This window comes from Rhinopithecus bieti, unplaced genomic scaffold, assembly GCF_001698545.2.
Source record: "Rhinopithecus bieti isolate Rb0 unplaced genomic scaffold, ASM169854v2 scaffold_5101, whole genome shotgun sequence".
NCBI classification, from domain to species: Eukaryota; Metazoa; Chordata; class Mammalia; order Primates; family Cercopithecidae; genus Rhinopithecus; species Rhinopithecus bieti.
This window is the reverse complement of record NW_016804853.1, coordinates 1000733-1025226: the sequence shown is the minus strand read 5'-3', so window position 1 is coordinate 1025226 and position 24494 is coordinate 1000733. Positions and strand designations below refer to the sequence as shown.

The 24494-nt window shown below is 40.8% G+C and overlaps 1 protein-coding gene across 3 annotated transcripts in view; it reads right to left on the bottom strand.

Annotated features, from left to right (window-relative positions):
• SUMF1 (sulfatase modifying factor 1) overlaps window positions 1-24494 on the bottom strand; it is a 113762-nt gene that overhangs the window by 31261 nt on the left and 58007 nt on the right. For 2 of the 3 annotated variants that reach the window (XM_017870730.1, XM_017870731.1), the window contains exon 7: window positions 16935-17048. In XM_017870730.1, the coding sequence (XP_017726219.1) occupies window positions 16935-17048 (114 nt within the window). Of the gene's footprint in view, window positions 1-2617; window positions 2783-16934; window positions 17049-24494 lie in introns of those variants that run through there. The other variant, XM_017870732.1, reaches the window with a different exon arrangement.

Sequence of the window (24494 nt, the reverse complement as noted above, 5' to 3'; positions counted from 1 at the left end):
TATTAGGATCCTGATTCTCAACAAGCCAATTACAGAAAAACATTCATGAGATAATTAAGGAAATGTGAATGCTGACTGGGTATTTGATAATATTAAGGAATTATTTTTAGTTTTTTTGAGATTTGATAATGTCATTCTAGTTTGTTTGTTTGTTTGTTTGTTTTAAAAAAGAGTGTTTAGCTTTTACAGTCACATACTGAAGTACTTTTTTGTGTGTTTTGAGACAGGGTCTCACTCTGTTACCCAGGGTAGAGTGCAGTGGCATGATCATGACTCACTGCAGCCTCAATTTACTGGGCTCAAGCAATCCTACCACCTCAGCCTCCTGAGTAGCTGGGACCACAGACACATGCAGCATTTTAAATTTTGGGGTAAAGACGGTGTTTCACTATGTTGCCCAGGCTGGTCTCAAAGTCCTGGGCTCAAGTGATCCTCCCATCTCGGCCTCCCAAAGTGTTGAGATTACAGGCATGAGCCACAGCATCCAGCCACATACTGAAGTTTTCTAGGGAAAAAAGTATATATGATTTGGAGTTGGTTTTATAATAATTTAAAGGTGTTAGATTAAACTAGATTGGATAACTGTTAATGTGCCAGTTTGGTAATGTGTCACCTTGGCTAGACTGAACCTCATTTCCCAGAATTCTCTTCCCTTTATGTTTCTGCTTAGGGTGTGCTACAAAAGACATTTACTGAGTGATCTGGAAGACAAAAGAGTAGCAATAGCCACAGTGCTTTTATTCTCAGAAGACTGATACAAGGGATCCAGGCGGGGCTACAGCTGTTTCTCACTGACCGTATATCCTCCTTTAGTTTCTCCGGGTCCTGGGCAGGTCTGTATTTAGCTCTGTGATGAAGAGCACTAGCTTCTCCTGTATGAAACCCACATCATCAAAGCATTTTTATCATCAGAGACACAGCCTCTGCATATCTTCCTCCTAAAAGAAGTCTCTTTCAATCACCTCAACCATCTTTCGAGAAAGGAACTCTGTTTCCAAATATCCTAGAATTTAAAATGACTGACAACTGTTAATTACCATACCATCCGTTTGTTGAGAGTATACTAATCCTTATCATTGTATTTAATCCTCATAATCACCCTGTAGAGCAGGAAGTATCATTATTTTCATTTTAAGGATGAAAAATACTGAAGCTCAGAGAGATGAAATAAATGGCATCCCCAAGATCACACAGCTAGCAAGTGAGAACCAGGAGTCAAAGTCCATCACACCATGGCCCCTGCAAGCTTATCCCACCCCCCTGCCTAACCAGATAGAGGATCCTCTAGGTTCAGCAGCATCTCTATCCAAAGTACATATTTGTGAAAAATAAAGTCAAAATACCAATAATTTGTATTTATTTTACCTAATGTCCAACATGAAAAAATATTTTAAGAGTGAGCAGATGAAACCATTACTTCAAATAAAGCTTTTTGAATTATGTTTAATTTTATTTATTTCTGGAGACAAGGATCAATGAAGAAGGGACTGCAACTAGCCTCTCCTGCGAGAGAAAAAGGTGACACCCAAAGAAAGGTCAAAGAAAGAAAACGAGATCAAATTGGAAAGAACAGTGCAGTAAAACACACGAACCAAATTAGCAACCTCCACTGTATTTTCTCTGTAAAACCAGCATGCCATTGAGGTGATTACCATTTTAGTGAAATGAATGAAAACAGTCATTTCCTCCATGCTACTTGTTTCACCCACGCCAGATTAGAAAGGAAGAGACTTTTTGAAATTGTATTACACTTGCTTATACCTTGGTAGCTCCTCATTTTCCAATAATATAAGTCACTTTCAGACCCCAAAGTCTGTGGTAACAGTTTTTGCTCCTGGAGTAATACATGAAATTGGGTATTTAAAATACTAGTCTACTTGTAAAATAAACAGCACATAAATAAACAATAGCAGCTAATATTTACTGAGCACGTTACAATTGGGTATTGTTTTCTATATTTTAGTCTTCCAAACAAATTTTGATATAGATTCTCTTATTGGTATGGCAGACATATAATTGATCATCCAAATAAGCATACTTTAGAGATTGAAAGGTGGCACTATTAACACTTGTGCCAGGCACAGATACAAACCAGGAATGTTTGGACACCCACTCATTGGCCTTATCTTACAGCTAAAGAACTAAGGAACAGAGAAGTTGAAGAGTGTGCCCAAGGTCACTCAGCTAGTAAGCAGAGGAGCCAGGTTGAAGGCCAGGACGTCTGGCTTCAGCATCATACTCAGCCATTCTGCCATGTGCCCCTTCTGAGCTAACTCATAGACTATCACATTTTTCAAATAAATCATCCAACTATTCTAGTTTCAGACACACAAACCTCTCTATAGTTCACAAGTTTCACAAGGCCTAAAAGCACACAATAAAAAGTCTTACAAGAGATTGCAAGTAGAAAGTGCCTGCAAAATAACCTGCAGAGACTCCACAGGATGAGCCCAGGCAGAAGGCATCACCAGGGGACCCACCGTATAGGCCAGGTAGTTGGGAGAACCAGTATCTAGTCTGGGCTCCATTCTTTTCCTCCTGGCCTGAGTTCCCTCATTTGTGCTCCTCTAGAGACCTTATAAGGTCCTTCCCTGCCAAACATTTGATGTGAGCTGGTGGACACATGTCCAAATCCTTTCATCTTGGAGCTTCTCCATCCCAAATTGTTTCACTTCCTTCAGGGAACTTTCCATGGTTTCTTGCTGAGGTGTGAGATAAGCAACTACAATCTTCTTTGAGGTGCCTCATTCGAGGGCCTCAAGTTTTGCAGCCTCTCTCCCCACTGTGAGACAGGAAGGAGAGACAGTAGAAAAAAGAGTGAGGCCCCAGGAGAACAGTTAATTCTCTGACCTGTATAACGGTAGATACATATGCTCTGTTTAAGAAGCATGAATTATTATAGCTGTGAAACACAAGGCTATAAAGCATCTATGTGCTGAAAACCAATCAGCCTAAACACAGAAGAAGCAACGATTAAGAGAAAACATATAACACATTAGATTTCTGCAACAAAGAAGAAACTTTCTCATCTACTGGTAGTGGTAGACTGTCAGACGGAATGCAGTAGACTGCTAGATGGAATTAGTTTCCTAATAATGCAGGTGGTTCTTTAACTTCAGAAAGTGTAACACACTAATATGCAACACAAAAGAACATGCCTGCTCTATCCAATTTCAGATGGATTAGATCTAAAGTATAGAGAAATCAGTTTGTTTTATCCTAAGCAATGCATGTTATACAGTGGCATCATCCTAAATGCAAAGGCGACTTCTAGGTCAACTAAAACCAAACCACCAACAACACAGGGTAGAGACCACATTCACTGAAAGATTTGCTCCAGAATCAATCACTTATATTGCTTAGAATAGCTGTATAAAACTGTCAGTCCTGAGCGCGAGGCCACATATGGTTCTAAGTATTACTTGAAGTGAGAAAAGCAGACACGGTTTAGTCTCACTATGGATCTATCACATTCTTTTATTCTCACAATCTTCTGTGTTCTTCAGTGACAATTCATTAGCAAGTTATGAGAGAATAAAGCAATTAGCTTATACCAAATGGCATTTTTACTTAAACATTATTTTCAGAGAACCACTTGAAGACTTCCATGATTTTATTTGGACGTTTTGAAAGTGGATAAGTGCTAAGTGCCCAATTCTGTATGTTCTGCTGCTTGATTAGATGCCATGTTTACTTCCTTTACTGAGTATAAAGTGGAGACTGTCCATGGAAAGAAGTGTTATTTATAATTGCCTGCTACCAGATGGCCTATCTCCTTTCCACATCCCTAAAAAGGTCCAAAAAAAATGTCTTCCATGGATTAGATTTCAGAGTAAGGTATAATTTCATAGCTTGCTGGCTTATTTTATTTGAATTTTCATTATACATAAAACATAATACTCATAATTAACATATATCAAGTGTTGACTACATGACAGCCTCTATCCTAGACCTTTTCTCTGTAGCATCTCCTTGAAACCTCCAATAACCCCATAAAGGGTATTACTATTTCCTCACTTACAGATGAGGAAGCTGGGTGAAAGGTTAACTAACTTGCTCCAGGTTATTCAGCTAGTAGGTGGCTGAGCTATGACCTAAATCCAGGTCCCACTCCAAACTGCATGCTTTTAACCATCATGCTATACTTCTTCCTTCATTATGTATATGTATTTATTGCTATGAATGTATATGTATGTAAACCCACTGAGGTGGGTTTTGCTTGCTCTTTTAACATCTGCAAGCTCCTTAAGAAAAGACGATTTTGTCTGTTAGATTCCCAGAACCCAGCACACAAATCTGGCTTTCAGTAGCTTGCCAGTACATTTTGCTGAATGGATAAAAGAATACCCTTGCATAAAATTTCTATGTGTGGATATGCATATTCCCATATTTAAAAGGCATCCATACATCCACATGAAAAAAATCACAGCATAATTTGGTAACAAAAAAAGACAATTTAACTATTCTATTTTCTCTTCTTAATAACCTGGTTTTATTTTCAGATCCTTAGGGAAAGAACAAATGAGTCATACTATGACATGGGGAAGTCACTAAAAGTAAGCTATAGGAATGGGAAACGGCACTATATTACTTTACAATTCATTAACAAGTCAGACGTCAGATACAAAAACTAGCTTGCCAAATCAATAATTTTAAAAAATAATTTAATGGAAATAAGAGGTTAGGAAGGTAAAAAGGACAAGAAAGTGATTTAAAATCTCAAGAGATCGAAAACTATAGAAAAAATTCACTGCCTCCCTCTTGCTTTTGGAAGAAGCCACTGTATGACATAGCAATTCCCATCTCTTAAATTATCTTTATATTTATAACAAGTCTTGAGATGCCTGATTTAACATATGTGGCTTGTGACAAAATACTACTACAAGGAAATAAGTAGACTTTCGTATTTTGTATTTGAAATAACATCTGGAATCCAGTAAACATTAACAATCTGGGGATCAGAAGATCTGGGATTTAATCCTGACCACAAATCAAGTTCAAAATCTCGGTTAAGTCAAAACCTCTAGAGCTCCACACCATAAAAAATGAGTCCAAGACCACGTCTTCTTTTTTGCATAATCAGGAATATTTTGAGGATATGAGAATGAGAGGGGGCGGAGGGGTGGGAAAAACGCATGCGTGAACACTTAGAGCTCTTCAGGGGAGAAAAGTCCCATATAAATGCAAAGCTTTAAGACATTGACTTCACTCCTCACTCCTCATTTTGTTCACTCCAGAAGCACAGCAGTCTGGAGTAAAGTCAGGACTATTACACAGGGAGGCAGGGTATGAGGCATATACCTTCTTTTAACCCGAAACACATTTCACACTAAAAATCTATAAAGCTACAGTGGGGATGGGCTTGGGGGCCATCTTTAAGTTGACGGAGACCACTCTTCCTCCCCAAACCATTTGAAATGACTCAGGAGTACTGTGGGAAAACTGTTTATGAATATGGACTACTGTATGTGAGAAAATGTAAAGAAGAGAATTATTGTGTGAGTTGGAATATATATGTATATTAATCTTTGCTTACAGCCAAGAGTGATGAGACTGAGCTCTATCTGAAAATATTAAGCAGCAATCACAGGCTGAGACAATGCAGGAATATTTGGGGTTAACTGTAATTCACTGCCAAGAAAAAACAATCTGTCCAGGGAGATCCCAGGTCATGAAGAAGATGGAAAGGAAGGAACACGGAAGTGGAAGACAGGATGCCAGCCCTGGCAAAGGGTCTGGCCCTCCAAACAGTGGGCAATAATTTCCTTTCTTTTTTTTTTTTTTTTTTTTTTTTTTTTTTTTTTTTTTTTTTTTTTTTTTTTTTTTGAGACAGAGTTTTGCTCTGTCATCTAGGCTGGAGTGCAGTAGCGCGATCTCGGCTCACTGTAACCTCTGCCTCCTGGGTTCAAGTCATTCTTGCGCCTCAGCCTCCGAAGTAGCTGAGACTACAGGTGCATGCCACCACACCCAGCTAATTTTTGTATATTTTATTAGGGACGGAGTTTCACCATGTTAGCCAGGCTGGTCTCAAACTCCTGACCTCATGTGATCCGTCCACCTCACCCTCCCAAAATGCTGAGATTACGGATATGAGCTACTGCACCCAGCCGAGAGCCTAAATTTATGTTCTCAATTCATACCTCAAACCACACCAAGACAAGAGATAAAAATCCTCAAGCAACCGACCCAAACTGGCGGCCTAATTCTACCTGAATTCCCAGAGTACCCTTCCTCTGCCCAGAAAAGCTGCTCAGACATGGCCTGTCAGCTGTGGATGCAACTAAGGGAGCCAAGAGACACAGGCTTTCAAGTCCTCACCCTGAAATTTCCCCATGGCCTTTCCAGGTGAAGAAAAGTACAGGAAAGGAATAAACAATCTTTTCATTGAAAGAAATCCAAAAACCTGGGCTTTGGTTCTGGCTTCCTAAGCATCAGCGGAGCAAAAGTGCCTATTACCATGGAAATGATAAGTAACCACCATTAGGAATTCTGAGATTCAAATTCTCTGGAGGCAAGGACTGTGTGATGTTTACGTTTGCCACTAGCACAGAGCAGGTGCTCAAAAATGCTATTAAACAAACAAAAGAAAAAGAACATAATCTGGTCTACTACACAACAAGAGGCAATGCTGAAGGGGAAAGGATTTTCCAAAGGGAGATGTTCCGACTGAGAGGCACTTAGAAACCATAATCTGCTCTTATTACCGAGTGCTTGCTGTGTGGTGGGCACAGTGAGTTAACCTCTCTTTTTAATCCTCAGAACAGCTCAATATTGTTGAATCTTACTATTACTCCATTTTATAGACAAGGAAACAGAAGCAAAGGATTTCACCCCCTGGCCCTAAGATAGCAGAGCTGGGATGTGGACCTAGGTGGAAATCATTTTATTTTATTTTTATTATACTTTAAGTTCTCAGGGTACACGTGCACAACGTGCAGTTTGTTACATATGTAACATGTTGGCCTTGTTGGTGTGCTTACACCCATTAACTTGTCATTTTACATTAGGTATTTCTCCTAATGCTACCCCTCCCCCTCCCCCTACCCCATGACAGCCTAGTGTGTGATGTTCCCCACCCTGTATCCAATTTCTCATTGTTCAATTCCCACCTATGAGTGATAACATGCGGTGTTTGGTTTTCTGTTTACTCAGAATGATTGGTTTCCAGCTTCATCCATGTCCCAACGAAGGACATGAAACTCATCCTTGTTTTGGCTGCATAGTATTCCCATGTGTGTATATGGTGCCACATTTCTTTAATTCCAGGTTTATCATTGATGACATTTGGATTGGTTCCAAGTCTTTGCTTTTGTGAATAGATGCCCCAATAAACATCCCAATAAACATACGTGTGCATGTGTCTTTACAGTAGCATGATTTATAAACCTTTGGGTATACACCCAGTAATCGGATCACTAGGTCAAATGGCATTTCCAGTTCTAGATCCTTGAGGAATTGCTACACTGTCTTCCACAATGGTTGAACTAGTTTATACTCGGTGGAAATCATTTTAAAACCACCCTCTTAACCATGTTACTGTCAGTTGCAGCCTCCATCACTGCCTACTTTCCAAGCCAGCAGCAGACCCAAGGGCAGTTCCCCAGATTTACTGCACCCTTAGGAATGGCTTGCTACATCCTCAGCACAACTTATAGATGAACCAGTAAGCCTACAAGGGTGACATGACTCACCTAGGGCCCCACGACATTTTAAAGCTAAATCTCAGATGGAAACCCAGGCGACTGACCTCACTTTCATCACTTAACCATGACTCTGTTATTCAGTGCAGCAGAAAGAATTTTACTGAGAATGACGAATAACCACATTAGCAAACTCTCTGCTCTTTTCTTTTAATGTTTCTGTTATAAGCCCAACCCATCCTGCTCACTTGCTGCCATCTCAATCTTATAGCATATGGCTCTCCCTTCCCAGGAGTGTGATACACTGTGAAAAGGTAACCAATAACAGCCCCTTTCTTGAGCACACTGAAGTAAGGAAGACAATTTACCAGTCACTCTCCAAAGCCTCTAGCTGGTAAGCTAAAGGAAATTCTTGAAACAGTTCTACTGCTCCGTAAGAAGTAGGAAAATATGTTGCAGAAAAATGAGAAGAAAGAAGTGTGCGTACACACATGCTCCCCTCTCACTGTATTTACTTTGGGTATGGAAAAGTCATCACGCTTCAGGACTGAAGGGTAAATGGAGGGCAGCTATGGCTCAGGGCACTGATTAGGCATTTACTTAAGAAACTAAAAGAAGTGGGGAAAGAAAGAAGAAAATCCTTTCACCACTTACCCTGAATTCCTCAAAAGGCTGGACCCTGTCTTCTTCATCTTTGGATCCCATGGACCTATCATAGTTACCACGCCAATTGCTGCCATTCTTTCTAAAGGCACTCCTCCAAGAAGCCTTCACAGCTCCAACTGGTAGAGAGCAGAGAGGTCACCAAGGCTCCACCTCAATCATATCCATAGCAAATCTTACCATAGTGCATCTTGATTCATCTGAATGGCACTCAATCTTTCCTCAACAAACTAGGAGCTTCTTAACAGCAAGACTTGTGTTACACATCTCTGTAACCCAAGAGTATATATAGCCTGATACTACAGTAGATACTCAGAAAATGTAGGCTGACTCCAGTGCTACAGGGCTTTGCCTTGGGCCCTGTCCCATTCATACTATATCAATGACTTTAAAACAGCCAAATCTGTTGGTTATAATAAATTGGAAGGGAAAGCTACCACCATTGAAGACAGCACTGAGAGCCAGAATGATTTCTATAAGCTGTCTCTCAAGGTTGAAACCCATAAACAAAATGAAATCTCATGGAGAGATGAGATAGGCATTGCATGAAGTTTCAAAATGCACGTACAAAACAAAGAAAAGATTCAAAATTTTTAAAAATGTTTCTTAAAAAATAACTGCATGTAAAAAATAGCTACATAAAAAAAAAAAATCGCTGTGTAACAACAACACTAGGGGAGACCTTGCCTGAGATCAACATGGGAGAAAAATGCAAGTTTTATTTGGCTACAAGCTTAACAGGAACCATCAGTGAGATACTGTTCTTCGTTACTACTGCAGCTACTACTCATAGTAACAGTAGTAGTGCCCATAGTAGTGGTGGTATAGCACTGACAGCAATTAGGACGGAAGCTACCATGTATCACATGCTATTTGCCAAACATTGTGCTAAGTACCGTACTACACTCTCTCACTTCCTTACAACTCTATGAAGTAGGAATCTTCATCCCCGTTTAAGAAGGAAGCAAACTGAGTCTCAGAGCACTTAAGTGACTTGCACAGGGTCACACATCTGGCAAGCCACAGATACAGTGACAAGATTCAAACCCAGCTTGATTGGCATCCACTAACCAAACCCGTAACTGCTGACATAATCTGAGACCTGATGAGACAGAATGAATAAAAAGAGGATAGCCCCACTATTATTTGCATCTATCCAACAACATCTAGAACACTGTGTATAATTCTGCATGTCCATTTACAAAAAGGGGCATTTTCCCCCAATTCATGTTATTCAGAGCAATGTAACTGGGTTGCCCTGAATTGCAAACCCAGTTATCCCAGGTGCAGCAGAAGAATGGGAATGCTTATCTAGAAACAGAAAAATGGGTGGGGCAGGAGAGACACAACAACTGTCCTTAGGTATCTCAAGAGCTTGTATGTACAAGGCAGAAGGAAGATACTTTCTTATTCTCAGCAACGGCAGAATGAGGGCCACTGAGTTGACACTTCAAGGAGGATTTGAGTTGGACAGAGGAACCTTCAGTGAGAACATCTGACAAGGCAGTAAGTTGCCCCAAGTGTTGGAGAGTTCTTGTTCACCAAGAAGCTTTTAGCAAGAGGCTGCAGGACCACAGCTGTCAGGGGTATCAAAGAAGGAATTCCTACAGGGTGAGAGGTTAGAGGAGGTTTCCACTTCCCACCTTTCAGATACCCCCCTGACCCTCCAAACTAAGGAGGCCATGGTACATTTTAGTGTTCTGCTCTTTTTGCTCAGGAAGAATCAGTAGTTGTAACATGAGGCTCTGAGGGTAATTTTGTCCCGAACTGGAAACAAATGGTATTTCTAACATCGTCCAAATAGTAACTGGAATTAGAATTCGCTCTTTTCAAGCAAGAAGCATATGTTTGGATAACGTGTTTGGAAATGTGTCTGCAGGATCTAAATATCTGAACCATACATTTGAGTTTATTTCTACTTCTCAATAGTTCTATTTTATTGGGTGAAGAACCTTGCAACTGATCCACAGTGAAAAATTACAATGGGTAAATATTAGTACTTCCTCCAGAAGACATTCATCTTCCACTAGGGATAAGGAGATAAAATTATTTTCCCAAACATAGTCCCAAAAGGCTGTTATTTTGATAACCTTGTTTTGCCCTTGGCATTTACTATGTATAACTTGTAGCCGTATTAAATTTATTATCAGGTGAACTTCATTATCACTTTCGTGCTTTTTTTTCATTTTGAACACTAGGTTAGTTCTCCATCAAACTGATTTATTCATGTCCTCAGAATGTCCTGATCAAAAACATGTGAGTGGGCCAGGCACAGTGGCTCATGCCTGTAATCCTAGCACTTTGGGAGGCTGAGACAGGTGAATCATCTGAGGTCAGGAGTTCGAGACCAGCCTGACCAACACGGTGAAACCCCATCTCACCTGAAAATACAAAATTAGCCAGGCGTGGTGGCACATGACACATGCCTGTAATCCCAGCTACTTGGGAGGCTGAGGCCGAACAATCACTTGAACCCAGGAGGTGGAGGTTGCAGTGAGTTGAGATAGTGCCATCGCACTCCAGTCTGGGCAAGAAGAAGGAAACTGTCTCCAAAAATCAAAACAAAACAAAACAAAAAACATGTGAGTGAAGGCCTTATGGCAGGGAAAAATTCTTAATCAACTTCCTCCCTCAGCCCCCAGCACATACTAGGTACTCAATGAATGCTTGCTTGAAATGATGAGACTGTTGATGGGACCATCAATGGGTATGAAAGTCTTAATTAAGGAGAAAGATGACATGATATTTACCGGTTTTTGCCAGACTGAGAAAATGGCAGTCTCATCGCCTGGGCAGAGGAAGATCAGGAGGCAAGCTAAGTAACAGTCTCATGCTTCTGTTGCACACTGAGACACAGTGGTGGGAGGCCAGAGGATCATGGGGAAGAGGAACAATCAAGTGTGGAGTTTAGAGGATCTAAAAAACTACTGTGAGTCCAAGCCCTAAGCCCTATCATGCAATGACAAAGAAGGATCTGAGCAGGGTCAACAAGTATGGCATCTGCAAGCATGAGTATACATGCTAATCTCTGGCCAGAGAACTGGTATGTGCCCCAAATGTACTTAATGTGCTATGTGTGGATAGGCAAGAGCTCAGAGGAGTGGCCTCTGCACACCACGGAGGACAGACAAGGAGGGCTTATCCTAGGTCAATTCTATTTTTTGTGTGTATTTTGTTTGTTTTATCTTTTGAGACCTGGTCTGGCTCTGTTGCCCAGGCTGGAGTGCAGTGGTGTGATCTCGGCTTACTGCAACCTCCACCTCCCAGGCTCAAACCATCCTCTCACCTCAATCTCCCAAGTAGCTGGGACTACAGGCATGTGCCACCATGCCCAGCTAACTTTTTGTGTTTTCTGTAAAGATGAGATTTTGCCATGTTGCCCAGGCTGGTCTCAAACTCCTGAGCTCAAGCGATCCTCCCACCTCCGCCTCCCAGAGTGCTGTGATTACAGGCATGAGCCACTTGCACCCAGCATATCTCAGGTCAATTCCATACATCAAACAACCCTGAGAAACAGAGGACACTTTCCAAAATGGCGAGAGCTATACAATCTACCAGACAATCAAATTCCACATTAACGGAAGCAAAACAAACTGAATTTCTGGCTAAAATGTGGTAAGTAGCAGAGATTCATTCAGAGGAGGAATACGTTTTGGAAAACTTTGATCTCACTGGGCTTTGATGAGCAAAGTTTTCATTGAGAGAATGAGTATGCGATAAGCCAACCAAAGGTAAGGGTAAGAGGAGTATCAGCAATCATTATTCATAAATGTCGTTTTCTTCCCCTCTGCTTCTTTTTTCTTTTTTTCCCCCTATGCTTCTGAAGACCAACGTTTCTCATTAACTCTGCTGATGGCAGTAAGCAATATTATAATTAGATAGCCAAAACATAATACAAACAAAAACAGTAAAATAACAACAGTCCTCTGGAAGTGATATAAAGTTTGCACATACAGTGACAAATTAAATTTCACACAATTTCATCCAGTATAATTATTTCCAATTTGTAGACAAGGAAAATGAAGACATATTCCAAATTTAGCAGTAGTCCTTTAATATTAAGTGACAGAGCTGTAATCCAAGTTACTTTGGTTAATTCCAAAATTAGAGTTCTTTCCCTGACAGCCAAGCATGGTGGCTCACACCTGTAATCCCAGCACTTTGGGAGGCAGAGGCGGGTGGATCACCAGAGGTTAGGAGTTCAAGACCAGCCTGACCAACATGGTGAAGCCCAGTCTCTACTAAAAATACAAAAAAAATTAGCTGGGCATGGTTGCATGGGCACCTGTAATCCCAGCTATTCGGGAGGCTGAGGCTGGAGAATTGCTTGTACCTGGGAGGCGGAGGTTGCAGTGAGCCAAGGTTGTGCCACTGCACTCCATCCTGGGTCACAGAGCAAGCCTCCACCTCAAATAAAACAAAAACAAAATTAGAGTTCTTTCCCTGAGAAAAAGACATCACCTAAAAGCAACTGTGTCCCTAACAGAGAGGGAAAGATATCACAGATCACCCCATCCTGTCACATCATCAACTGAACAAGTCAGCATGGTACTTTGGTACTGAAAGTGAGTACGCAGATGTGGGAAATCAGAATGCTATATAACCGCTACATATTTCTTTAACTGAAAGCACTACATGGCGCCACAGATTCATATTCGTCTCAGACTTAGGCAACTGAGAAGCAAATAACCACAAACTACATTTGCAAAAACCACATTATTATTGGGTTAAAATACGTTGCAGCACTGGCCATATACTAGATTGTGCCTGTGAGGAGGGGAATGAGGCCATCTTAATGTGGCACCTCCACAGGACACACACATGGGACACATACACACACACACACACACACATGCTAACCAAGCTGACCCTTTTTTCACATGGCCAAATACCTCATCTTCTCTTAGATGTGTACAAAGCACACACGGCTGTTTCCACAACCTGCTTTTGCCATAAATAACTGCCCAATAAAATAAAAACTAATGATTAACTTTTGCTCCCTGGAAATCACTGAATAAGAAAAATATATTTCCTGAATAACCTTTGCATACAGGGCACTGATATTCCCAAGCTCTCCAAAGAAGCTTTAAAATGACTTGCCGTTGTGAGTTAGTCACAGAACTAACATAAATACACGACATAGAAGAGGTCAGTTCCTGAATTGAAATATTTACTAACCACATGGATATTTTGGTTCTAAACTTTCCCTGAAAATGTCTCTTCTAACCAGCCTCTGCTTATGAAACACCTGGAGTCTGGACAGTCACCAAACTCCCCCAATTCCGTATATCTTGAATTGGTATTATTGTAGGGTCAATAATTATATACAGGTTATTTGCTAAGCACTAGAGATACATAGTCCATTAGGGAAGAAAAGCAAATAAATTAAGATCTCAAAGAGAAATAGGACTTAACCAGACCCGACGAGAACTATCACAGCTGTGAAGAATTGCAGGGCTCAAATCCTAGAGAAGAGAAACTGTTGTCCTTAGAGATCTATTGCCTCAAATGGCAGATGTAAGGCTGAGAAGCTGAGCAGAACTTTCAATAGACTCATGGCCTGAGGAAATAAAAAATTGGAGTTCAAGGCCCTCCAAGGTGGAGGATCTATGGTAAAACCCCTAGACTTTTGGTTGGCACCAAGGGGAACTAGAAATAGTCTGGCCATTACAGAGTCTGAAGCTCTGCTTCAAATCATCTCAATTCCTGACTAGATTAAAGCTAATCTGAAATAGAAGTTTCTAGAAGCAAAGGTAAATCCTCTCCAGAGACACATGACACTATCTAGATCTCAAATAACCTCCACAATTTTTCACATAAAATGTCTGACACTCAGTCAAAACTAACCAGGCATGTGAGAGAAAAAGATGTGACTGAAAGCCAAGAACAACAGAAACAGATCAACCTGGTGGCCAGATATCAGAGTTATCAGACAAACTTTTAAAAATGATGACTGAAAAACACAGTGAAACAGCCCTGCACGCTGACCAGAGCAGCTTAAATAAAACATACTGATGATATCAAGCACTGATGAGAAGAACAGTTTTTGTTCTTTTTCTTTGGCTAAAAGAGACAGAAAGTAAACACAGTAAACTGTTAACATTATGTAGTAGGTACACAGTTATCTATTATACTATTTTCTGCACTGTTTTGAATTTTTGTAACATTTCATAATTAACTGTTTAAAAAAGAAAAAAAAAGATGTGGCTAGAGAGATCAGCAAGGGTTAAATTATGTTAGCCTTCAGAAGTCATGTGCAAGAATTTATACTTAATCAGCCAGGTGCAGTGTCCCACATCTGTACTCCCAGCACTTTAGGAGGCCAAGGCGGGAGGATTGCTTGAGGCCAGGAGTTCGAGACCGCCTGTGTAACAGAGCAAGACCCCATCTCCACAAAAATTAAAAATAAAAGTAATAAGACCTGGCATGGTAGTTCACACACCTGTAGTCCCAGAACTTTGGGGGGCCAAGGCGGGCAGATCACCTGAGGTCAGGAGTTCAAGACCAGTCTGGCCAACATGGCAAAACCCCATTTCTACTAAAAATACAAAAATTAGCTGGGTGTGGTGGCGGGCACCTGTAATCCCAGCTACTTGAGAGGCTGAGTCATGAGAATTACTTGAACACGGGAGGCAGAGGCTGCAGTGAGCTGAGATCACACCACTGCACTCCAGCCTGAGGGATACAGTGAGACTCTCTCTCTCAAAAAAAAAAACAATAATAATAATAATAATAATAATACATAATAAAAGATAAAAGTAATAAGTTTTTTTAACAAATCTTTTACACTTTATTCTTCAGGTAATAAGAAGGCATTAAAAGGATTTTCAATAGGGGAGTTGGAACCGCAATGTGGACTTGCTATCTATATAGATCAGTCTAGTCTCAATATGACAAAGAGAGGGAAGGCAGGGAGCCCTCTGGGAGGCTGCTGCAGTAACCCAGATGAGGGATGATCATGGCTTTTCTGCTGGCAATGAAGAATAGCTGTAAAGACCTGAATTATAGAGTATGAATTGTCTAAGGATTTGGGGTTTAGTTTTCAAAACTGCTAAATTATATCCCAGTCAAATGAGGAAGCAAAGGAGGCCACTGGGACAAAGAGAAACCTAAAATGAGAACAATTTCATTAGAGCAAGGGCAACATCCAGGATAAAGCCTAGGATTGGTAAAAGAAAATGTGAATTTTCTGTAAATCCTTAGAAGAAACACAAGTAGTTCTAAAACTGAAAGCTAACAAGCACTCAGCTCCACACCAGATGGTCAGATAGATACATTCACAACTTGCCAGCATTCTAAGGCCTTGTGCACTCCCTTCCAAGCATGCAGATGCTTTTATCTGAGAGGAAAAAAATTCTACTTCTGATTCTGACAGCAAATGGCAAGTCACATCTTGCCAGTAGAGAAGGACATCTCCCAACCACAAACCCACCTAAAATTTTACAACCTTATTTTCATTTTGACCACTACTTCCACCAGCCCCGCTGCAAATTAAAAGAAACTGAGGAGGGATGACAGTTTCTGAAGAACTCAGCATTTTTATCTGCACCCCCCCAAAAGTAGATCTGTTTCTCTAGATTATTCATGAGCAGCCCATGTGTTATTCTGTGAAGAAAAATTAAGCATATCAAACAACTTTATTCCTGTATTCTGAAAAATGAACCTCAGGCAGAGTCTATTTCTTCAATTGCTCTATAATCCTATATTGAGAAAATATTTAAGAATTAATTTTCTTTATCATTACCCTTTGAGCCTTTTCAAAAGGTTCAGGTTTAAAGTTAAGCACATCAAGTACCCAGTCTAGCTAGTTTGGTTATAAATATCCATTTATATTCCTGGAACTGACTTATGAATGGCTACTTTGCTAGAGATGGGATTTTGCATGATATTTTACCCCCAATCTGTTCACACCATAAAAAATATTCAGAGATGTTCTTTTTAAAGGAAGCACTTTCCACACACATGCCCATGTAGTGTCTCAATTTGTATACATTCTGCTGGGATAGTTTGGTTTTAGAGGCAGGGTAGTATACTATTTGCATTCAACATTTTTCACATGCCAGAATAAGTAAAACTTAGACAAACATGGTTGTCTTCTGTTCCCAAGGTATAAGGTGCATTGGCCTGACATACTAAGAGGAATTAATCACTAAATGACACAACTTCCTGCTTCAATGTTTAACCAGAAAACACCCCTTCTCATTCTCTCCAAACCATGCTGCTGAATCAAAATTTCAACCCATCAGAACTCAGGCAACTAGAGGCATGATAAATACCATCTAACAGATCTTAATAGTTAATAATAAAACAGTAATAAACTTTATAATTATTTATATATCACGCTTTGATCAAATCTATGAGACTGAATACAATTTCTAAAGTTATAGGCAGATTTCCTCAAATAGTTATCACCATCACAATCCAGGAAAAGATAAGATGCTCACAGACATTTTTACAAAATGCTCTAAGGTTGAAATAAGAAACATGTGCTTAACATCCCTTTAGGGAAATTCCAAGATTAATTTCCAGAGTAAGTAAATATCCTTTGGAAATACATGAAAGTCTGGCTGCAGACTGCCCAGAGGACGGATGTTACCATTCCAAGATACATGCTCTGCGAATAATACTCACCGGGTTAAGCGTTTCTTCAACAGAATGATGAACGGTCCACCAGTCTGAAGTCCATTCCCATGCATTCCCCACTATGTTGTATAAGCCATAACCATTGGGAGGGAAGGCATCAACCTAAAATAGAGAAAAGAAAATGCTGTCAAACTATTCACCTGGTTTAGAAAAGTCTTCAGTGCAGAAATGCAACAAGAGCTTTAATTTCAGAGTATGAATACTGATTTTATTCCAATAGTCAAAGTACAATTCGGCCAACATAAAGACAAAGAAAGGGGCATTTTTTTTTTTTTTGGCTTTGAGCTCTAAGAGAATTCAGAAACCTAAAGAGAGTTCATATTAAATGGCATGAAAGTCAGACAAATTATTCCTAATAGAGTTACTAATATTATCATAAATTAAAATTTGTATCAAGCATTGGGTGAGTAGTGGGAGGATAGAAGATACTTAGACTTTAAAAATCANGAAAAAGTCTTCAGTGCAGAAATGCAACAAGAGCTTTAATTTCAGAGTATGAATACTGATTTTTATTCCAATAGTCAAAGTACAATTCGGCCAACATAAAGACAAAGAAAGGGGCATTTTTTTTTTTTTTTGGCTTTGAGCTCTAAGAGAATTCAGAAACCTAAAGAGAGTTCATATTAAATGGCATGAAAGTCAGACAAATTATTCCTAATAGAGTTACTAATATTATCATAAATTAAAATTTGTATCAAGCATTGGGTGAGTAGTGGGAGGATAGAAGATACTTAGACTTTAAAAATCATTCACAAATCCCATTGGACCCAATATGAGTCTTGCCATCAGAGCTCAACTTTCCTGGCCACAAAATGTCTTTCAGCACTGAGAGACCCCAAGTCAGTCAGCTCTGTCCTCTCCACAAGTTTCTGCCAACTCATCATCTTATCTTAAGCCTCAAAACTTAAGGGGATTTGTTTTTATAAAGAAAATGTGAATTCATTATCAAATATATTGGTAATAGAGGGGTTTCAGCCTCTGAAACCTGAGTCTGAGGCAAAGTGTATGCGTTCTTCAGCAGAAAATTACACATTTCAAAGGTAGGTCAGACAGTGCCACATAATACTGTCACAAACACAGGACCAAAGTGTAGAGTTTTTATAAAAGCAGGGAGAGCAAGAGAAAAAAAAAATCTAACTGAACAATAGTAAATACAGAATAGTTTTGCTGGCTTAATGGCTTAACATTTTCCCAACATTTTAAAATGGAAATTCTCAAACATAAAGGAAAATTTCATTTTAAAATGAAAATATATATACATATATCAAGTAATCCTTGGGGTTTAACAATCTTTTGTAAATCCATGCTTTTCCATACTAAATGAAGTAGAATGGAAGGAATGAATAAACTAAAATTCATTCCATGTGGCTTCAGATGGTTTCACATCTACACATGAATATGGAAGCATCTGATGCTTGGGCAATTCAGAGCACTCCAATCAAAGTCACGAAGCTAGTGTGAAAAGAACTTAATCTGGATGAGTTGGAAAGCTGAAAATTCTCACCACACTGCTTCCAAAATCAGCAATCATTATGGAAACAGCAGTACTTATTCATTGGTTCATTCAGTAATTTCATGCACAGTGACTAAAGACAGGGAAGGCTTCAATGACAAATAATGAATGACCTCAACTAGTTTAATGAGGCAGAAAAAAAGAATATGCCCAAAACTCAAAATCTAATTCTGAAAGGCAGAATGGGATGAGTAGCGTAAGAGAGGGAAATAAAATGTCAGAGAAATTCACAAGAGGGAGAAATTTCTGGCTGAAGGCATTCTCCTTTACAAAAGTAGAGTTGTCTGGGCAGATTTCGAATAGGGCTCAGAGTTCAAAAGAGAAAGAAGAGGCCACAGACATAAACAACTTTTTCAACAGTTTGGAGATGATCCAAAAAAACATGGTAGAGTAATAGCTGGAAGGAGTACGAAGGAAAAGAAGAAATTCAGTTATTTTAGGAAGAAAAGGAAAGGAGCCAGGGGAGCAAGTGCAGTTAAAAGATGAAACATGCCAGGTACAGTGGCTCATGCCTGTAATCCTAGCACTTTGAGAGGTCAAGGTGAGTGGATCACCTGGGGTTAGGAGTTCAAGACTAGCCTGGCCAACATTGTGAAACCCTGTCTCTATTAAAAATACAAAAAAAAATTAGCCAGGCAGGTGCATGGCCCATGCCTGTTATCCCAGCTACCCAAGAGGCTGAGGTAGGAGAATTGCTTGAACCCAGGAGGTGGAGGTTACACTGAGTCAAGATGGCACCACTGCACTCCAGGCTGGGTGACACAGCGAGATTGCATCTCAAACAAACAAACAAAAACAGATGAAACACACACTGGAGGAAGGAATCATTTTCCAGACTCAAAGAGCACAGGTGGAAGTGCTCTCAAATCTCAGGTCCTATCTGTGCACCAACACTATTTTTTTTTTTTTTTTAGACAGGGTCTTGCTCTGTCGCCCAGACTGGAGTACAGTGATGCAATCACAGTTCACTGCAGTGTCAACTTCCCAGGCTCAAGCGATCCTCCCAGCTCAGCCTCCTGAGTAGCTGGGACCACAGGTGTGCACGACCACACCCGACTCATTTTTGGAATTTTTTGTAGAGATAGGGTCTCCCCATGTTGCCCAGGCTGGTCTTGAACTCCTAGGCTCAAACAAATCTCTTGTCTCAGCCTCCCGAAGTGCTGGGATCATAAGGATGAGGCACCAGACCCAGTGACACCAACAGTTAACAGCTAACATTAGGCAAGCAACTTAACCTATATTTCGTCTGTAAAATGGGAAAAATAATAGTACCTACTCAAGGGTTTGGGTATTTTTTTCTTTACCCACCTTAAATAATTTGATGTTTAAGTGAGGTAGAATGTGGAGGTCACCACCCCTAAAATTACCATACATGAGTATGCCACTAAGGAAAATAAAAATTTTAACTGCCTGCTGTTAAACCAATCCACTAACTAAAGCTTCCTCTCAGGAGCCTCAAAAGCAAACAAATGTATATGAGAATACTCCTGGCACATTTTCAGATGAATGAGTTGATATGCATTAAAGCCAAAACTAATCATTGTGTAACAAGCAGCATAGCAAAATGTAAATTCTTTAGGCTCACTGGGGTCAAAATAGTTTGCTCAGTATAAAATCAGATCTAGCTGGGTCTGGTGGCTCATGCCAGTAATCCCAGCACTTTGGGAGGTTGAGGAAGAAGGATAGCTTGAGGCCAGGAGTTCAAGACCAACCTAGGAAACACAATGAGACCCCATCTTCATTAAAAATAAATTTTTTTTTGGAGATGGAGTCTCTGTCACCCAGGCTGGAGTACAATGGCCTGATCTCAGTTCACTGCAATCTCTGCCTCCTGGGTTCAAGTGATTCTCCTGCCTCAGTCTCCTGAGTAGCTGGGATTACAGGTGCACGCTGCCACGCCCGGCTAATTTTTTTGTATTTTAGTAGAGACGGGGTTTCACTGCGTTTCCCAGTCTGGTCTCTAAATCCTGAGTTCAGGCAATCCACCTGCCTCGGCCTCCCAAAGTGCTGGGATTACAGGCATGAGCCACCGTGCCTGGCCCCACCAAAATTTTTAAATTAACTGGGCATGGTGGTGTGCACCTGTAGTCCCAACTACTTGGGAGGCCCCAGGAGGCTGAGGTTGCAGCAAGCTGTGATCATGCCACTGCACTCCAACCTGGGCAACAGAGCAGGACCCTGTTTCAAATAAATAAAATCAGACCTGAAATAATAAATACATGAAATATCAGGTCAGGGAGCTATTTCCCTGTAGTCCATTTCATCATCAAAGTTAAAATCCTGCTCCAATTGACCAGAGCATGTGGACACAAAAGAGCAGCTTAGGTGGACTTGAGATACTACGTGTAAATGATTTCCATAAGATAGAGATCTCATTAAGTCTCATTCTAAACACAGATGGCAGCTGTCTCTCTCTGGCTGGCTTGCTTGCTTTCTCCTCTAGTCCTGTTTGTCAAATTGGTTCCTTTAGGACTCCCAGTAAATGTTCTAATTTGTTTTAGTAACTTCCATGGCAACTTCTTCAGGTTAATTTCCTACGCACATGCTGAACTTCCAGTTAAATATTCCAATTCTAAACATCTGTAGAGTGTCCTTATTTCATACTGAACAATGTGTTTTTTGAAAAGGTACACTGATTTTAAAAGAGTAAATGGCTCTATATTCCTTGGTAGCTCGTGTAATTAAATAGAAAAGAAACTCTGTAGCTGCAAGTGCTGTCAAATATGCATAACTATCCAAGAAAACCTTGTCGTGGCCTTTTGCTAAAATGAACAGGCACTTATATCATTTGTTTGGTTCATCAAAAATGCTTATCACAGGCCAGGCGCAGTGGCTCATGCCTGTAATCCCAGCACTTTGGGAGGCTGAGGCAGGTGGATTGCCTGAGCTCAGGATTCGGAGACCAGACTGGGAAACACGGTGAAACCCCGTCTCTACTAAAACACAAAAAAATTAGCCAGGCGTGGCAGCGTGCACCTGTAATCCCAGCTATTCAGGAGGCTGAGACAGGAGAATCGCTTGAACCCAGGAGGTGGAGATTGGAGTGAGCCAAGATCACGCTACTGCACTCCAGCCTCGGCAAGAGTAAGACTCCATCTCAAAAAAAATAAAAAGAAAAGAAATGATTATCACGGTCTTGTCCAAATGAGGGCCATGAAGGCCATCGCCTGTGTCTTTGGAACGGAGCTCACCCATCTTTCAGGACCAACTGATCCTGTTCAACTGCTCATCACACGGACCCTCCTGCACTTTGGCTCTCAAAGCGCTTATTTGAATATTTGCTACTAGGACAACTAACAATTGCATCTACAGCTCCACCCAGGCCCATACCTAGGCTTCAAGCTGTACTGCAGCTGCCTTGCTTGTCACACCCTGGCATGCATGAGGGGGATCCAGCCTGCTAAGGCCCTTTTCCTGCCAGCATCTCTAGTGTGTCCACTGCCTAAGAAGGCCGAATATGGGCCTGGTGGCCCAGTGCCATCCATTTTCAGGGTCAGATGCATCCACAGGTCAGTTGTTATACACTCCTTAGCAGATTCTGACTTTAATGGCTACTGTCCTGCTGTCTGTAACAACCAATACCTTTCCTGGGGTTTAATGAGCATCCACAGCAGGCACCTTCACTGACATTCTGTGCATCCTGCAGTACCACTTCTGCTGAACCAAAAGTAGCTCGCTGGGCACCTTCATTCCACACCCAGCTCCATACCAGCAAGCCGGGCTTCCTACCCATTTAAAGTTTGAGAAAAGGTTGAGATCATTTTTTTCCCAAGACCTCTAATCAGTCACTTTTTCTAATAAAATGATTCGCCTGCAATAGTAGCTCATTCTAAGGGAAACGTCAGAGGAAACAGCTACTAGGTTTGATAAGTCATTTGCCGCTACCAAATAATGCATCCATTTCCCATGAGTTTGTGTTGGTTTATTACATATGCAACTCACATATATGGAATTTTATACACATATGCACTCATATACTTATTTAAGGGACAAACACTCTCATGCAGTATTTTGTTTCTTATATTAATTCCACCCTAAGAAGTATAATGCTTTATTTATTTATTTATTCATTCATTCATTCATTCGATACAGAATCTCACTCTGTCGTCCAAGTTAGAGTGCAGTGGCGCAATCTCGGCTCACTGCAACCTTCACCTCCAGGGTTCAGACAATTCTCCTACCTCAGTCTCCACATAGCTGGGATTACAGGTGCCCGCCACCATGCCTGGTTAATTTTTACATTATTACTAGAGGCAGGATTTCATCACGTTGGCCAGGCTGGTCTTGAACTCCTGACCTCAGGTGATCAACCAGCCTCAGCCTTCCAAAGTGCTGGGATTACAGGTATGAGCCATGGTGCCTGGGCCAGAACTATAATGTTTTAACTACTATAGCTCAAAACAATCTTTCATTTCTGTTAGGTCAAGTGTCTCTTTGTTCTTCATCTTTTCTAAAAATCTCTTGTTCTTTCCCTACTGCTTGTTTAGTTTTTCTAGTTGAAATCTTGGAATCACTTGGTGATGTTTTCAATAGCTTGTCTGTGTCACACTTAGAAATAAATTTTTATCCCTGCACTTTGGGAGGTCAAGGCGGGTGGATCACCTGAGGTCAGGAGTTTGAGACCAGCCTGGCCAAGACAATGAAACCCCATCTCTACTAAAAATACAAAAAATTAGCCGGGCTTGGTGGTAGGCGTCTGTAATCCCAGCTACTTGGGAAGCTGAGGTGGAAGAACTGCTTGAACCTGGGAGGTGGAGGTTGCAGTGAGCCAAGATCGTGCCACTGCGCTGCAGCCTGGGCAACAAGAGTGAAACTCCATCTCAAAAAGAGAAAAAGAAAAAGAAAAAAAATTTGGAAGAACAATTACTGCATGAAACAAAAATACAAATTTTTTTTAAATGACTACTGTTAGAAGGGTTGTTGGAAGAAAATTATTCTCTGTAACAACAAACCTAGTAAAGGGCTATTTCTCCACCACAAGATTTCCTTTCTCACAGTGTTAAGAAAAAATAAAAATGTGTTTGCTATGCTGTGAATAATGGTGTCCCCTCGAAAATTCATATTGAGACTTAATCCCCAATGCAACAGAATTAACTTGGTTTCTCTTTTTTTGTTTTGTTTGTTTGTTTGTTTGTTTTGAGACAGAGTCTTGGTCTGTCACCCAGGCTGGAGTGCAGTGGCACAATCTCGGCTCACTGCAACCTCCGCCTCCTGGGTTCCAGTGATTCTCCTGCCTTAGCCTCCCGAGTAGCTGGGATTACAGGTGCCTGCCACCACACCTGACTAATGTTTGTATTATTACAAAAGACAGGGTTTTGCTGTGTTGGCCAGGCTGGTCTCAAACTCCTGACCTCAAGTAATACACCTGCCTCGGCCTCCCAAAGTGCTGGGATTATACACGTGAACCATTGTGCCCCATTGGGGATTAACTTAATCCTCAATGGAAGTATGGCCTCTGAGGGTGTGATGAAATCATGAGGGCTCCTCCCTCATGAGTGGGAATAGCACCATTATAAAAGAGCTCAAGGTTGAAGGGAGTGTTCTTTTGTCCTTCTTTTGCCTTCTGCCAGGTGAGGACACAGCGTTAGTCCCCTTTGGCAGATACAGTCAACCCAATCATACTGGTGCCTTGGTCTTGGACTTCCCAGCCTCCAGAACTGTAAGAAATAAATGTCTGTTGTTTATAAATTATCCAGTCTGTGGTATTTTGTTACAGCAGCACAACGGGACTAAGACACTCTTTAACATGGCTTTATGAGTGTATGATTATGCCAACAAAAGGACGGTGAGAAAGGAACTCTTGTACACCCATAGAGGAAACCATGCCCCAAGCGTTCTGCAAAATAATTCTACCATATATCTGAAACTCTTCCCAAGAAAGTTTTCTAACCTTTGACTCAATTATTTTACTGCTGGGAATCTATCTTTAAAAAATCATCAAGGCTGGGCGCGGTGGCTCAAGCCTGTAATCCCAGCACTTTGGGAGGCCGAGACGGGCGGATCACGAGGTCAGGAGATCGAGACCATCCTGGCTA